General features: G+C 39.8%; 1 protein-coding gene across 1 annotated transcript in view; it reads left to right on the top strand.

Annotated features, from left to right (window-relative positions):
- The window catches only part of Nup155 (nucleoporin 155), a 51,374-nt gene that overhangs the window by 27,443 nt on the left and 8,819 nt on the right, over positions 1 to 15,112 (top strand). Inside the window, exons 20-32 of the mRNA XM_005356604.3 lie at positions 726 to 841; positions 2,214 to 2,311; positions 3,680 to 3,810; positions 5,823 to 6,014; positions 6,918 to 7,056; positions 7,774 to 7,909; positions 9,141 to 9,294; positions 9,465 to 9,569; positions 10,163 to 10,317; positions 11,803 to 11,932; positions 12,560 to 12,673; positions 14,081 to 14,201; positions 14,632 to 14,742. Of these exons, the coding sequence (XP_005356661.1) occupies positions 726 to 841; positions 2,214 to 2,311; positions 3,680 to 3,810; positions 5,823 to 6,014; positions 6,918 to 7,056; positions 7,774 to 7,909; positions 9,141 to 9,294; positions 9,465 to 9,569; positions 10,163 to 10,317; positions 11,803 to 11,932; positions 12,560 to 12,673; positions 14,081 to 14,201; positions 14,632 to 14,742 (1,702 nt within the window). The remainder of the gene's footprint in view (positions 1 to 725; positions 842 to 2,213; positions 2,312 to 3,679; positions 3,811 to 5,822; positions 6,015 to 6,917; positions 7,057 to 7,773; positions 7,910 to 9,140; positions 9,295 to 9,464; positions 9,570 to 10,162; positions 10,318 to 11,802; positions 11,933 to 12,559; positions 12,674 to 14,080; positions 14,202 to 14,631; positions 14,743 to 15,112) is intronic.

Genomic DNA, 15,112 nt, shown 5'->3' on the forward strand with positions numbered 1-15,112 from the left:
TTTTTTTTTTTTGCTACAGCCTCCAGTACTAGGATTGCCCACATGTACTGACTGCACCACCGACCCGAATTGTGATGCTCTTTTAGAGTTCACCTTTCTTTTTGTTTTTGTTTGTTTGCTTTTGGATGTTTTTGTTTTTGTTTGAGGGGATGGATTTTTTTTGGTTTTCAAGTCAGTTTCTCTATATACTACTCACTTTGAAGACTAAACTGACCTTTAGTCTAAAGAGATCCATCTGCCTCTGCCTCCCAACTGCTAGAATTAAAACTCACTCTTCTATTAAGATACATTTTATTTTACATCGTAATTGTATGCACTTCAGAATTGGCTGAATGAATCAATGGATAATGATAGTAGGAAGAAGGATTCCTTGAAGACAGGATGATTGATTAATAGCCAGAAAAGGCCATGAGGATGTAGGTGTTGTTAATGTGCTGTACTGGGATCTGAACAATGACCACAGAAATGTGGAAAGTAATTAAGAAGTTCACTTAATATTTGGTTTTTTTGCACCTAAATTACATGTTAATGTTAAAAGAGCAGGAGAGGAAGTTCACGGATAACCTTTTTTGCCCTTTATTTTGGCTAACTGATACTGAATGGACTTAAGAACTGTACTGTTTATAAACATAGTGTAGCTCACAACTAAACTGTATATATTCAGTGCTGACTCTAATGAGTACTTTTCTTTGTCTTTAAACTTTTGGAACCTCTCTCTCTTACAGATTGAAAGCAGTGTGCCCAGCCAGCTGCTGGAGTCTGTGCTACAGGAACTGAAGGGTTTGCAGGAATTTCTAGACAGAAATTCCCAGTTTTCTGGAGGACCACTAGGAAATCCAAAGTAAGAAACAGACTTATTTATTCACTTTTTATTGTGTATGAAGGATGCTTTTTCTTTTTTCTTTGAGGCACGGAGGTGAAACCCAGGGCCTTGCGCATGATAGGCATGCTACTCCACTACTGAAATACAGGCCTAGATATTCATTTTGTTTCCCATTGTATTTTGTTGAAATATTAGGCCTATGCCGTACAGTCATTATATTCTCTCACAGCGACTCGGCCTGGTATTTTACCTCCAGGGAAATAGGCAATGTCTGTGTGTGTGCTTGGATTAATTTTTTCCATAATGTTAGGAAAGACTCTGTTCATTTCTTCGTTACTGTTTCTCTGTTTTTTAAAATGATCTTTTTGTGGAGTTGTGTGGGTGGGACGGGTGTGTACCACGGCATCTGTGTGGAGTCCTGAGTACAAGGTGCCTGAATTGGTTCTTCTTCCGCCATGTGGTGTGACTTCTGGTCATCAGACTCGGCAACAAGCCCTGTTGCCTATTAAGCTATCTTACCAGCCCAGACATGTTATTTTAAATAGCGTCTGTTCTTTCTTGCCGTGTTATAAATCCAAGTGCTCTTTTTTTTGACAACTGTTCCTTTTTCATGGCACCCAGCTCTTGTGATATGGTTTAACAATCCTACGAATAAACTTTTGAATTAAGTTAAGCAGACCCACCATTGGTGGAGTATTCATAGCTCTCTGATAAACAGCTGGACACTAAGCTATGCCAATGTTCTTATAAACTTGCCGTGTTTTTTTTTAAGGCCATGTGGTGGTGGTGCATACCTTTATTCTAGGCACTTGGGAGACAGACACATACAGATCTCTGAGTTGGAGGCCAGCTGGATCTACAGAGTTCCAGGACTGACAGGGCTGCACAGAAACACTGTCTCAAAAACAAAACAAAAAACCTTAAGATATTATTGAAATTCTTCAAAAGACTGCTGTGAACTGTCTAGATTCTTAAGTGTTTGTTGTGAATCTTGTTTGGTATTTCTTTGTTTTGTTTGTTTTTCAGTGAATTTTTGGTATATTACAGTCTTCAAACATGTGGTTATCTCTTGTATTTACTTATTTGGTGACTTCTGCATCCAGCAATAATAGCATTTGAAAAAGTTGCATGAGCAGGCAATATTTTTAGTTAATGTTCAGAAACAAAACGTGTTTAAACTTGCTGACTGTAAAGACTGACCCTCAGTCACTGTAGCTTTAGTAACTGCCAATTGTTCACTTTCATGCTAGTGCACGGGCTGTGCCCAGTCTCGTGTTACTAAAAGACGAAGTTAAAACTGCACACACGCAGGGGAAGAGAGACAGAGAGAACTGTAGACCTTACATACCCCAGTGACACTGTCAAACTCACACTCTGTTTTCTGTTCCAGTACTACGGCCAAAGTGCAGCAGAGGCTGGTAGGATTCATGCGTCCTGAGAATGGAAACACCCAGCAAATGCAACAAGAGCTGCAGAGGAAGTTTCATGGTAAATTATTTCTTGTGGTCAGTACACACGTGACCCCACCAAAGAGTTGCACTTCCTAAATAGGAAACAATGGGCTCTCAGAGTGAACATGTCTGAAAACACAAACTTATTATTATTAAAGTGCCATCTTTGTGGTTGTAAAAATCGAGTAGCATGGAAATTGTTTATTTCCATAATTCAGCTTTGCTTCATAGTATATGAAAGTATATACTTCAAAATTTTGTGCTTCTTTGCCACCAGATGGCATGATACACTCTAATGAGTTTCTTCATCACAGTGACATACATTGGCCATAAAGCTAACCATTTTAGTTATTTTTTTATTCAGTTTTCAACAACTTCAAACATGTATATGCATTCTGCTTCCACTCTCCCTCCTTCCTACCTCCCTTCCACTCTAGTCAAACTCCCACACACAGCCCAGTTCCTTGTGACTCAGTTCAGTCGGGGCCGGCTGGGTGATCGCTGGTTTGGGAGTATCCATTGATTCCCGTGTCTCTGAATGTATTTCTGCGGAATACCCGTGCTCAGCTTTGGCCCCGGAGTCCCTGTGACGTAGACAGCTGAGCATCTTCAGTATACTCACATCGCTGAGCAACTGTTCCCGGTGTGCCTCTCCTGAACTTTTCATCATTCAGTAGTGAAATTCAGTGTAACCATCACACAGCAATTCCTTTTTTCCCTGTCTTCAGTTCATGGCACCTACCAGTTTATTTTTGTCTTCTGTCCTTAGACTTCCTTTGGGTACTTGGTATGAGCAGTTTTCTTCATTTTATTACTACTGGCTTACTTCACTTAGCATACAGTCTTTACATACATTCATGTTGTAGGATGTGTTAGAATTTCCAGTTTCAGATTGAATAACATTCTGTTGTATTAATATTATACACAATATATAATATTTATCCACTTTGTTCCTTTTGGTATATCCTACTTATTTAAAAGATAAGGCAAAATTATCTTGACTGACTGCGTTTAATAATGTACTAGAGTATATTAATGTAGGGCTTGAGAAAGTCGGTCCTGAGCCACATGGTGGTGCCTTCCAGAAGGCCTTCTAAGTTACCGTTGTTTCAGTGGCAGTGTGGGAAGTAGTCCAAACGTCCTCTGCCTGGGACCCTTCAAATGTGGCATACCCAGAACACGAGACAAACACACTGCAGTGTTTTTATTTTTCATATGCAATTGTTTTTCATATGTATACACACAAATCTATTTCCTGAGGATGAAAATATGAAGCTATCAGTGGTAATTGTTGCTTGTGGTGAAGGAGGGAGAAATGTGGGAATTTCACTCTTGGCTGTGTTTTATATACATCAGACAACAGTTCACCTGCTGTCATATTTCATTAGTTGTGTTTTGTCATCAGAGGCACAACTGAGTGAGAAGATTTCACTTCAGGCAATCCAGCAGCTGGTTAGGAAATCCTACCAGGCCCTGGCTTTGTGGAAGCTCCTTTGTGAACATCAGTTTACTGTCATTGTAGGAGAACTTCAAAAGGTGAGGCGGGTTTGTCCTTTGGGGTTGTTTGATACCCAAAGAGCTTTAGTCTTCACTTTGATTATTGTTGTCGTTGTTTTAAGAAGTTTATGTGCGCCAGATGTGGTGGCGCAAACCTTTGGTCCCAGCACTTGGAGGCTGTGGCAGGAGGATCTCTGTGAGTTGTAGGCCAGCTTGGCATTTGTAGTGAATTAATTCCAGGACAGCCAGAGCTGTGTACAGAAAACTCCAACTCAAAGGAGAGAGAGAGAGAAAAGAAAGAAAAATTAATGCGGATACATGTTCTACATGGATGTATATAACAGCACCCCATGCCTGTCTGGTGCTTCCTAAGGAAGGTATCAAGATTCCGTGGAACTGGAGTTACAGATGGTTTTGAGCTTCCATGGGGGTTCTGAGAATTGAACTTGAGTCCTTTGGAGAACAGCCAGTGCTCCTGACTGCTGAGCTGCCTCTTCAGCTGTTAGCAGCATTTCAAGTGAAATGGTTACACCCTGGGTCTCTCTATGGGCGCCCAGAGAGTGGTTATGGTTGTTGTTGTTGTTGTTTTCTTATTTTTAGCATGGTTTTTTGTTTTCCCCTTTTTACAATTTAAAACTCATATTCAGTTGGTGAAAGCTATCTTATTTTCCATGCCATCTGAATTTTGTCGGATTGTAAATACAGGGCAGGTCCTTTTTCACCACACCTGTCGTCTGTGATCCGTCGTGAGCGCTTCCTTTCCTTCCATTGTCAATTATTTTCTCGGGGAATGCAAACTAGGTGTTTGGCCCAAAACTTGCCATATTTTATTGATATTTTTGTTGAAATTTAAGAAAATACATTCCTGTAAAATAACTTACTGGGCTATAAATGACTTTACCCTTTTAAACTCTATCTTAGCAAGCAAATTTGTTCAAAATGCTGGTCAAATTCCTGCATTTAATGTTAGAATCCTAATATTATTTAGGAAAAGTAAATGAAAGCTCAGAATCTTCTTTGTTTGTTTGGCTTTTTTGAGATAGAATCTCACTTTGTAACTCTGGCTGTCTTGGAACTCAGTAGTACTCCAGGCTGACCTTGAACTCACAGAAATCTGCCTGCCTCTACATCCAGTGCTGAGATTCAAGGTGTGAGCCACCACACCCAGCTTTAGCCAGAAATTCTACCACCTGGCTTCTAGTCAGAGTTTTAAAATGTGGCCTCGTGGTTGTTTTTTGCCAGCTTCCAAAAGCAAAGTGTTCTGGTACTAGCACTGACTCTGCCTTGGCTCGATTTTTTTTCTCATATATAAAGTCGGAGGTTTGAATTAGACCTACTGGGGCTGGAGAGATGGCCCAGCGGTTAGGAACATTGCCTGTTCTTCCAAAGGTCCTGAGTTCAATTCCCGGCAACCACATGGTGGCTCACAACCATCTGTAATGAGGTCTGGTACCCTCTTCTGGCCTGCAGGCATACACGCAGACAGGATATTGTATACATAATAAATAAATATTTAAAAAAAAAGAATTAGACCTACTGAAGGTTACCTCCAACTTTTATGTGTTTTATTGCAATTCTTTGCAGAGCTGTGTATCAGTGATTTAGTGTATTTTCTTTGTCGGTGCTGGGAATTGAGCCATGGCCTTATGACTAAGTGCTGGGAATTGAACCGTGGCCTTATGACTAAGTGCTGGGAACTGAACTGTGGCCTTATGACTAAGCTGTGCACTCAGCCCATTTTCTCATTCAGATTAGAGTCTACTGGAATGTAAGGGATCTTTTGTTACTAATGAAATCTAAGCTTTTTGGCTCATGGCCTGTAATCCCAACATTTGGGAGAAGGAGACGGTATTCTGTGTGTTGTATTCTGCCAGCCAGGTCTTTATAATAGGCTCCAGGCCAGCTAGTGCTACCTAGTAAGACCCTGTCTCAAAAGCAAAAGCAACAACGAACAAACAAAAAAGAAAAAAGAAAGAAAAAGAAGTTTCAATTTGTGAGTATTTCTATTTAGTATTTCTATGGTTTTGATGAAAGGCTTTCTCTCACTCTAGGAATTCCAGGAGCAGCTAAAGATCACCACCTTTAAGGATCTGGTGATCAGAGACAAAGAGCTCACTGGTGCATTAATTGCTTCTCTTATCAGCTGCTACATCAGAGACAATGCAGCTGTGGATGGCATTAGTTTACACCTGCAGGACATCTGCCCGCTTCTGTACAGCACGGATGATGCAGTTTGTTCTAAGGTGAGGTGCTTCACTGTGTTCTTGAGTGTTTTTATAGATGAGTGTCAGTGTGGTGAAGGGTTTGGAGAACTCGTGGTTTTCCATATATGACCTCAGGGCTATCTGTTAACATGTTCCGGTCTTAGAATCCTCAGCTAAGAGGGGATTGAAATACATGATTTCTTAAAAACACATATACGCTCTTTAAGTGTTATATATAGAAAAGTCTTTGCTAGTATTTTTAGGCGATGTTTTAAAAGTCCAAGCTCATAGGGCTGGAGAGATGAATCTGTGATTAAAAGCACTAACTGCTCTTCCAGCGGACCAGGTTCAGTTTCTAGCACTCACGAGGCAACTGTCTTTAATATCAGTTCCGGGGGATCTGACACCCATGGGCATCAGGAACATGCATGCTGCACAGACATACATGCAAGCAAAACACCCATGCACATAAATTTAAAAAAAGACAAAGGTTAGGAATTAAGGAAAATAACCTAATTTAGAAATTAAGAAAATTTATTCACTAAGAAATTTGTTTTCTTCATAGAAAGTAAGGAAAATCATTAAGACTTTTAGTAAATCTGGAGTGAATCAAAGTTAATGAGGCAATTCTTATTGATCCTTCCCTACAGGTGAAAAAAAATAACTAAGTGTCACATGATGAACTGCCTGCTGACCAGTAATGTACTGATTAGGCAAGAGCATTCCCAGACAGAACTGTCTGACTTAACATATTTGGCAGAGGAATTAAGACTAGCTAGGATTTTTTTGGTCAAAAACTTTTCTTCCTAAAATTAAGAAGTAAGTTTATAGAGTTTTTATCTCAAATAATAATATACCACATGTAAATTTAGACAGACTACAAAGACAGCATCATCTGCCTACTTGATTTTGTCCCTTTGTAAGCTTTTGTCATCTCTCTAGGCAAATGAGCTTCTTCAGCGATCCCGACAAGTTCAAAATAAGAGTGAAAAAGAAAGAATGTTAAGGGAATCTCTGAAGGAATATCAAAAAATCAGCAACCAAGTCGACCTCCCCAGTGTCTGCGCTCAGTATAGGCAAGGTGAGAAGCAAGCTGCCCTTTGTATTCTTTTCTCAACTCGGCACGATTGCCATACAGCAGGGTGAGAGTCTCTTCCCAAATGCGGATCTTCTGGCATCCATGGCCGAGGAGGATACTTTGAATTGTGTAGATTTTCTTTTCTTGTCTTTGGAAATCCAAAGTAGCACCTGAACACGTGCGGCAAGTGCTTATTTATGTTTGAGACAGTCTCACGTCTGACTCACGCTGGCCTTGAGTGCCCTGTAGCCAAGGGTAGCCTTGAGCACCTCCCAAGCATGAGATTAGACACACCTCCTCTGTTTCTAGCTATTAATACACTTTTTGATTTTGAAATTTTGGTCATGGTCAAATTATACCACTGAGTTTCACTTACTTTTAACATGCCTAAAATTTTTTGACTAATCTTAAAAGTAAGAACTGTGACTGTTAGCAAAGATTTGAATCATGGTTTGTTTTCTCTGAAACGACTTTCTGTTAATTTTATATATAAAGGTTCTTTTGAAGAAGGGGGATCCATTAATAGCTGCCTTCCATACATTAGGGCCCCCCCCCCCTTTTTTTTTTAATAAGAAAACACATCAGCACCTTTGTGATGCTATCATCAGAATAGCAAACATTTACTAGAAATACAACTTTCTGGTTCCCTTGTGTGCCTGCTAAGGAAAAGCACTGACAGCTTAGTAGTAAGCTCTAAGCATTGGCTTTTCTCTCCATCAGTGCGCTTTTATGAAGGTGTGGTGGAACTCTCTCTTACTGCTGCTGAGAAAAAAGATCCTCAGGGTCTTGGACTCCATTTCTATAAGCATGGAGAACCAGAAGAAGATGTTGTCGGTCTTCAGACTTTCCAAGAGAGGTAAGTTCTTGAGCCTTGGCTGATTGTCGGGTTTTATGAGATAGGTCTTTTTATATAAAATTTTGATAATATAGAAAAGGAACAGCCAGGTAGTAGTGGCGCATGCCTTTAATCCCAGCACTGGGAGGCAGAGGCAGGCCGATCTCTGCAAGTTCAAGGCCAGCCTGGTCTACAAGAGCTAGTTCCAGGACAGGCTCCAAAGCTACAGATAAACCCTGTCTCGAAAACCCAAAATAATAATAATAATAAATAGGGAAGGAATACTTCAAGTGCAACCCTTATAAAATTTATTTATGTTCTTACTTTAAAAGAACTGGTTTTTATCAAGTCCTGAATGAGGATTATAATTTCTGTTCTAGAGATAAAATCTCAGTCTTACAAAAATTGAAAAAGCACAAGTATTTTGTGTATTTCTGCGTGTGATATGCACATACGGATGTGCACACTTGGAAGCCAGGGAAAGATATCATGTGACCTGTTTTCTGTCAGTCTCCACAGAACTCCTTTGCAGGGTTTCTCACTGAAGCTGGAGTTGGGCTGGCAGATGGCAAGTGCCAGCAGTCCTTGGGCCACTCAGTGCTGGAGTTACTGCCCTGGACATGGCCACCCCTGCTTTTTGGCATAAGTCTGTAAATCTGAATACACGTCCTCAGGCTTGCATAGCAAGCTCCTTTTCATCTGCTGAGCTGCCATTTGCCTTACAAGCGGTTTTTATTGTGTTTTTGTTCTGTGACAGTCTCACTGTGTTTCCCTGGGGAAACTGGAAATGTATGTAAACCAGTCTGTACTCGAACTCTGATCTTCCCCGTTCTTAAATACTAGGACTGAAGGCATTCATCACCATACCTGTCTTTTATAAATGATTTTTGACCAGCTGTGGGGGTTTTATTTATCTATTTTTTTCCTTTGAAACTTTATTATATTTTTTGATATTCCTGATTTGAGAATAAAACTGGCTTCCTTTCCTTTCCAGTTTCTGGTTTGAGGCAAAAACATGGTTGTTTTTTGTAGTTTTGCCCTTCTACATTTAACCAAATCTTTTGAAAAGTATATTGGGGTTTTTGCGGGAGCGATAGAGGATACAGGGTGCTTTTGTTTGGCTTAGGAGGTTTTTTCCTTTGAATTTAATTTTATATCAGGTGTATAAGTGTTTTGCTTGATTGATTGACACAGGGTCTTATATATCCTGGGCTCGCCTAAGATGAGAAGTAATGGACCTTTTCTTTTTCAGATTAAACAGTTACAAGTGCATCACAGACACTCTTCAGGAACTGGTGAATCAGAGTAAGGCTGCTCCTCAGTCTCCTAGTGTACCCAAAAAACCCGGTCCTCCGGTGTTGTCGTCAGATCCCAACATGCTGAGCAATGAAGAAGCAGGGCATCATGTAAGGGACAGAGTGGAATGCATGCATTCTGGAAGTGGGGTGTGTTGGAAAGGGAGGAGCGCTGACACTTACCCTTGACCTGTTTTCTCACCAGAAGTTTGGGGGCTATGTGTTATATCCAGCAAGAACGCCTTTAACCATCCTAATCTTCACTGTTTTGTTTATTTTAGTTTGAACAAATGCTTAAATTGGCTCAGCGATCGAAGGATGAGCTCTTTAGTATTGCTCTGTATAACTGGCTAATACAAGCCGACCTTGCAGATAAACTACTACAGGTAAAACTAGTGTTTGTAAATAAGTTTATATTAATTTATATTTCCAAGTAACAACAATAGTTCTTGTAGATATAGAAAATTAGTTTTTTATCCTATATATAAAAGTAAGTGTTATTATAAAGCTAAGAATGTAATTTCTTTTTCTATGGAGCAAAATAGACTGTTGCCTTAATGTTGTTTAGAGGCTGATTTGAACAGTAGCGTTGTGGGTAGGAGTCTCCAGGTTAGTATTTAGGCTCTGCTCTTGGGTCCCAGGGTGACTTCTTTTCAAGTATCAGTGTTCTTTGATTTATAAACTTGAGACCTGGGGTTTGATAGTGCCAAGGGTGTCTTTTGGGCTCAGAGCCAGTAACTGTGTTCTTAGTGTTCATTAAAAGAGTTAGAATTTTATACTGAATTTTTTATTAGGGTGTTATAGAAAGTTCTTCATTAATTACTTCAATGAAAATCATTTGTAATGAGAAAATGATTTCATCTCTTGATGTTGGTTTTGGTTTTACTTATTTTCATAAAAGAAGGTGCGCCCAAAATGCACTGTTTTCTGCTTTCAAAGCACATAGGTGATTACAACATTCTTTGTAACTACAACCTAGATTGCCTCTCCATTTCTGGAGCCACATCTAGTCCGAATGGCCAAAGTGGATCAGAATAGAGTTCGCTACATGGATTTACTCTGGAGATACTATGAGAAGAACAGAAGTTTCAGCAGTGCTGCGCGTGTCCTATCCAAACTGGCTGACATGCACAGGTATGGTCTCAGGACAGAGCTGAGTGTGCAGTTACGTTCATTGGAACCCAGGGAGGCCAGCCCAGGCAACATAGTGTGGGGAGGGCTGTGAGGGTAGCTCACTGATAGTGCACGTGCTTAGCACAGTCTCCAGTGGCCTCCCCCTGAAGAGAAAGCTGAGAGTTCAGTTATGGCCGGTAGGAAGACTGAGTCTGTCTAGGGGCTCACGACTGACAGGGGTGATGTCGTGTCCAGAGCTTTCTTGACTCCCTTCCCTCTGTAATCACTCAATTCTACAAGTTCCCTCACATACAAAGTAAAAAGTGACCTTCTTAATTTTTGGTATAATAAAAGGCAACTTTCAATAGAGCTCTTTGTTAATTTGTTCCTTTTGTAATTAAGAATTAGCATTAATAGCCCAGTGTTGGTGGCAAGGGCCGTTAGTCCCAGCACTCAGGAGGCTGAGACAGGCCGATCTCTGTGACTTCTAGGCCATCCTGGTCTACAAGAGCTAGTTCCAGGGCAGCCAGGGCTGATACACAGAGAAACCCTGTCTCAAAAAAGAACAAAGCGAAACAATAAGAGATGAGCTGTTTTGCACTATTATTTAACCGTAAGTGTTCTCCCTTAAGAGATCGGCTAGTTGTCCTGTCAATCCTCTACCCATGAGTCTAGCCCACAGGAAAGCTAATTCTCCTGAAGGTATGCTAGGGACAGGGAGGAAGAATTAATTATTCCCTTAATGAGACAATCCACTTATCCTTGAAGAAGCCCCTGCTTTGGTACAGTCTATTTTCCCAGAGCTTTGATCTCCCGGATGCTCTGAACGTCATCCCTCTTTTTTCTGGCTGGCATCCAGGCCACACAGATCCGTTTGCCTTTGCCTCTGCCTGCCCGCCCCTCATGTGACTGCTTACTGGTAAAGTTGTTTCTCTGTTTCTCCTCTTCATCTTCCTCCTCCAGGCTGCTGCCATGGTTTACAGCTTACATTCCCTGATAAAATGGTCTCCAGGTTTCTTTGTATTCCTCTTAAAATTCCTTTATTAATGAAACCAAAAATGTAAAATAAAAATAAAAAAAACCCTATTTTCCCCAGTAGCATGCTTTTTAGTGTGGTATACCCTAGTGATAATAAAAAACAATAGGATTTTAGGTTTTTTACATAAACATCAGTATTTGTTGTCTAAAATTATGAACTTCTCATTAGAAAGCTAAAACAATTGGGCAAACATGATAGCACACAGCTATAATTCCAGCACCTGGAGTTGGAGACAGGGTAATTGATGCATGTTCCAGGCCAATCAGGGTCTCCATAGTGAGAACTTTTCTTTTAAAAAGAAAAGAAAAATTAGATCTATTTTTTACAAAAAAAAAACTAATAATTTTTTAAATTTAAATTAGTTAATTATTGTGTTCTGGTCTTAAAATAGTATGTCTTACTTGATATATTTGAATCTTCAGATCTTAAACAACAACATAGCTAAAATTATGGATTTCCTCCCCCAGCACAGAAATTTCACTTCAACAGCGACTAGAATACATTGCTCGAGCCATTCTTAGTGCTAAAAGTTCCACTGCCATTTCATCAATAGCTGCAGATGGTGAATTCCTTCATGAATTAGAAGAGAAAATGGAAGTAAGTAATATAATACTTAGTCTGTTTCATGTAGAATAGTACCACAGTTACACCACTGTCTCCTCTTCCCCTGTGAATTGGAGTTCTGTAGTCCTTATTAATTCTAAATGCTTCTGTTCATACATGTTTATTGTTGTGTTTGGATATTAATCTTTTGGAAACCATGTTGGGACATAGAGGCATAATTTGGGAGATGTTCCCATAGCATATGTCTAGTTCTTGTTTTGTTTAACATTCCCCATTGTTCAGCAGCCATTGGGTTGCATGGCATTCATTGTTCATTCTAGGATGACCCAATGAATAAATGAAAGGAGTAGACCGAACTGCGTGGCTATGATTGTCCATGACATGCCGGACTTCCTTTCTCCTTCCTGGAGTGAACTTGTCACATGGCGTCCACAGTCTAGAAAGTTTTCTGCCTATGATGATTGAGTTACTCATGGCAGTTACGTTGGACAGCTCATTTCCTGTGGCATTAGTTACATTGAGAGAACAGTCTCTTGCAATTAAGTCTATATTAGTACACTATCTTCACTTTAGCAAACTTAAACTTTTAGTCATCATTTCTTCCAGTACCTGTTGAATATTATACAGATATTAATACATTTCATTTTCTGTTGAAACTAGGTCGCTAGGATCCAACTTCAGATCCAAGAGACACTACAAAGGCAGTACTCCCATCATTCCTCAGTGCAGGATGCTATTTCTCAGCTGGATTCTGAGCTGATGGACATCACTAAGGTAATAAAACACCAGCGAGAGTCCTGTAATCGTCACCTTGTTTTTAGAAATCCCTGTTGGTTTTTTTGTGTCATTTTCTTCATGGGAAAGTAAGAAAGTTCCCTTTGGCAGCTTGTCACTGGACTGATAAGTTCCTGCTGCTGCACACGACTCTTTGTATGACTCCTAGAAAAGGTAGAGCTGCTCCTGCCAAGCCAGTCACCATGACATCCTTGTTAACCTCGTTTTCTGTTGTTGTGTTGGTGGTTGTAGTTTTAATTTGGTATTTTGAGACAAGGTTGTAGATGGAAGTTTCTGTCCCACCCAGTCCCACAGCCATTCAGTCCCAAATAAACACACAGAGGCTTATATTAATTATAAACTGGTTGGCCTATTGCTCAGGCTTATTACTAACCAGCTCTTATAACTTAAATTAACCCATAATTCTTATCTGTGTTTAGCCACGTGACTTTGTACTTTTTCTCGGTAAGGCGTTCTCATCTTGCTTTCCCGGCTGGCTGGCTGGCTGGTGACTGAGTCTCTGCCTTTCCTCTTCCCAGAATTCTTCTAGTCTGGCCGTCCTGCCTATACTTCCTGCCTGGCTACTGGCCAATCAGTGTTTTATTATACCAATACAAGTGACAAATGCATTTTGTCACTTTACAGTGTACAAGAGCATTATCCCAAAGCACAAGGTCTTACTCTGGAACCCTGCTGGTGTTGAACTTGTGGTAGTCCTTCTGCCTCTGTCCTTGCTTCCCATGTGCTGGCATTACAGGCATATGCCATCGCACCCAGCTCATTTGTAGCCTTGTTGTTTACTTTTGTTTAACTTTCCAAACTCTTTGGCCCTGCACTGTTCTTGCAGTTCCTTCTTCTAGAATTCCTGTGTATAGTTCCAAGCCTCTGTAACACCTTGAGGTGCATTGTTCTCATGGTTCTTAACCTGATTTAGAGGACACTTGTTCTAGGATGTTGATTGAGCAGCATCCTCCTCCTAGCTAAGAAATAACACATGTGTCTTCTGAGATCTGTTTGAGGGTACTTATGGAGACCCTGTCTCAAAAGAAAAGTGCCAAAGCTGAAATTCCATTGCAATTGAAAAATTCCACACGTGACTTTTTATGATAAATCATCATCAAAACACCCAGTGTTATTAAAAATTTTGCATAAAATTTCCCTTGGTCTATAAAAGTCTACATGAAACATGTGACTTGGATCCTATTCCCAGTGTATCTGATGTGTATATGTACATATTTTAAAATATTTGTTCTTAAGAATTTTGTATGATGGCTACTCAACTTGCATCATATTTTATCATACTTAGATAAAATATTTGATTATTTGTAATCGAAATATATACTTCACTATTAATCTCTGAACACTGACCTGTAGTTGAATGTATAATTTTTGGATTTCTTTCCACAGCTTTATGGGGAATTTGCTGACCCGTTTAAACTTGCAGAGTGTAAACTTGCAATCATTCATTGTGCTGGGTATTCAGATCCCATATTGGTACATACACTTTGGCAGGATATCATAGAGAAAGGTAGGTGTCCCCGCTATAGGAACGTTACCCCATGTTTCTTAGTGATCCTGAACAATAGAAGCTGCTAGCCATAGCTAATGTATCTAGGCTTTATGGAAATGTGCTATATTTGCCAAATAGAAAGGATGTAGAGGGTATGTGATTACAGTGAAAAGGTACAGTGTGTCCCTGTTGAATATTTGGGAGCATGCTCAGGGAAAGTCTATATAGTACATTTGATATATACCACCTCATAATTACCTTAAACATGTCCCTCAAAATCTTGTAACTAGTAATCTTGTATAGTGAGATACATATCAGACACTCACAGAAGCACAGAATCTGCTAATTACAATTGCAAGTATCAGTCCTGAAGTTGAGGATATTAAGTAGCCAGTGAAACATTTCACATTAAAAACAATTGTGATTTCTATTGACATGTCTTTTCCAGAACTGAATGACAGCGTAACATTGAGTTCATCAGATCGAATGCATGCTCTCAGCCTCAAGCTTGTCCTCCTTGGCAAAATCTATGCCGGCACACCTCGATTCTTTCCTCTAGGTAAGCCGTAACCTTGCTATCTTACTTCCTGTTAATGTTCCCCATTGGAAAACTTCATTGCCTTTAGAGCAGATTATAGAGTTTCTTTTCGCCATTCAGAAAGAATCCCTGAAGAATAACAGAAGTTGATAGTTGACTGTAAAATTTTTTATGAACAGCTTTCTAGGTTTTTATATCGATTTAGGTATTAGGCTGACTGATAAATGATATAGTTTAAGTGATTATACTAATGGGAAAACCACTGTCTAGTAAGAAATTAAAATGGCTCATAATTTTATGTATTGGTAATTTGAGATTCAGCTGTTTGGTATTACATTAAAGGAGTGTGTGTGTGTGTGTGTGTGTGTGTGTGTGTGTGTGTGTGTGTGTG

This window comes from Microtus ochrogaster, chromosome 19, assembly GCF_000317375.1.
Source record: "Microtus ochrogaster isolate Prairie Vole_2 chromosome 19, MicOch1.0, whole genome shotgun sequence".
Lineage (NCBI taxonomy): Eukaryota > Metazoa > Chordata > Mammalia > Rodentia > Cricetidae > Microtus > Microtus ochrogaster.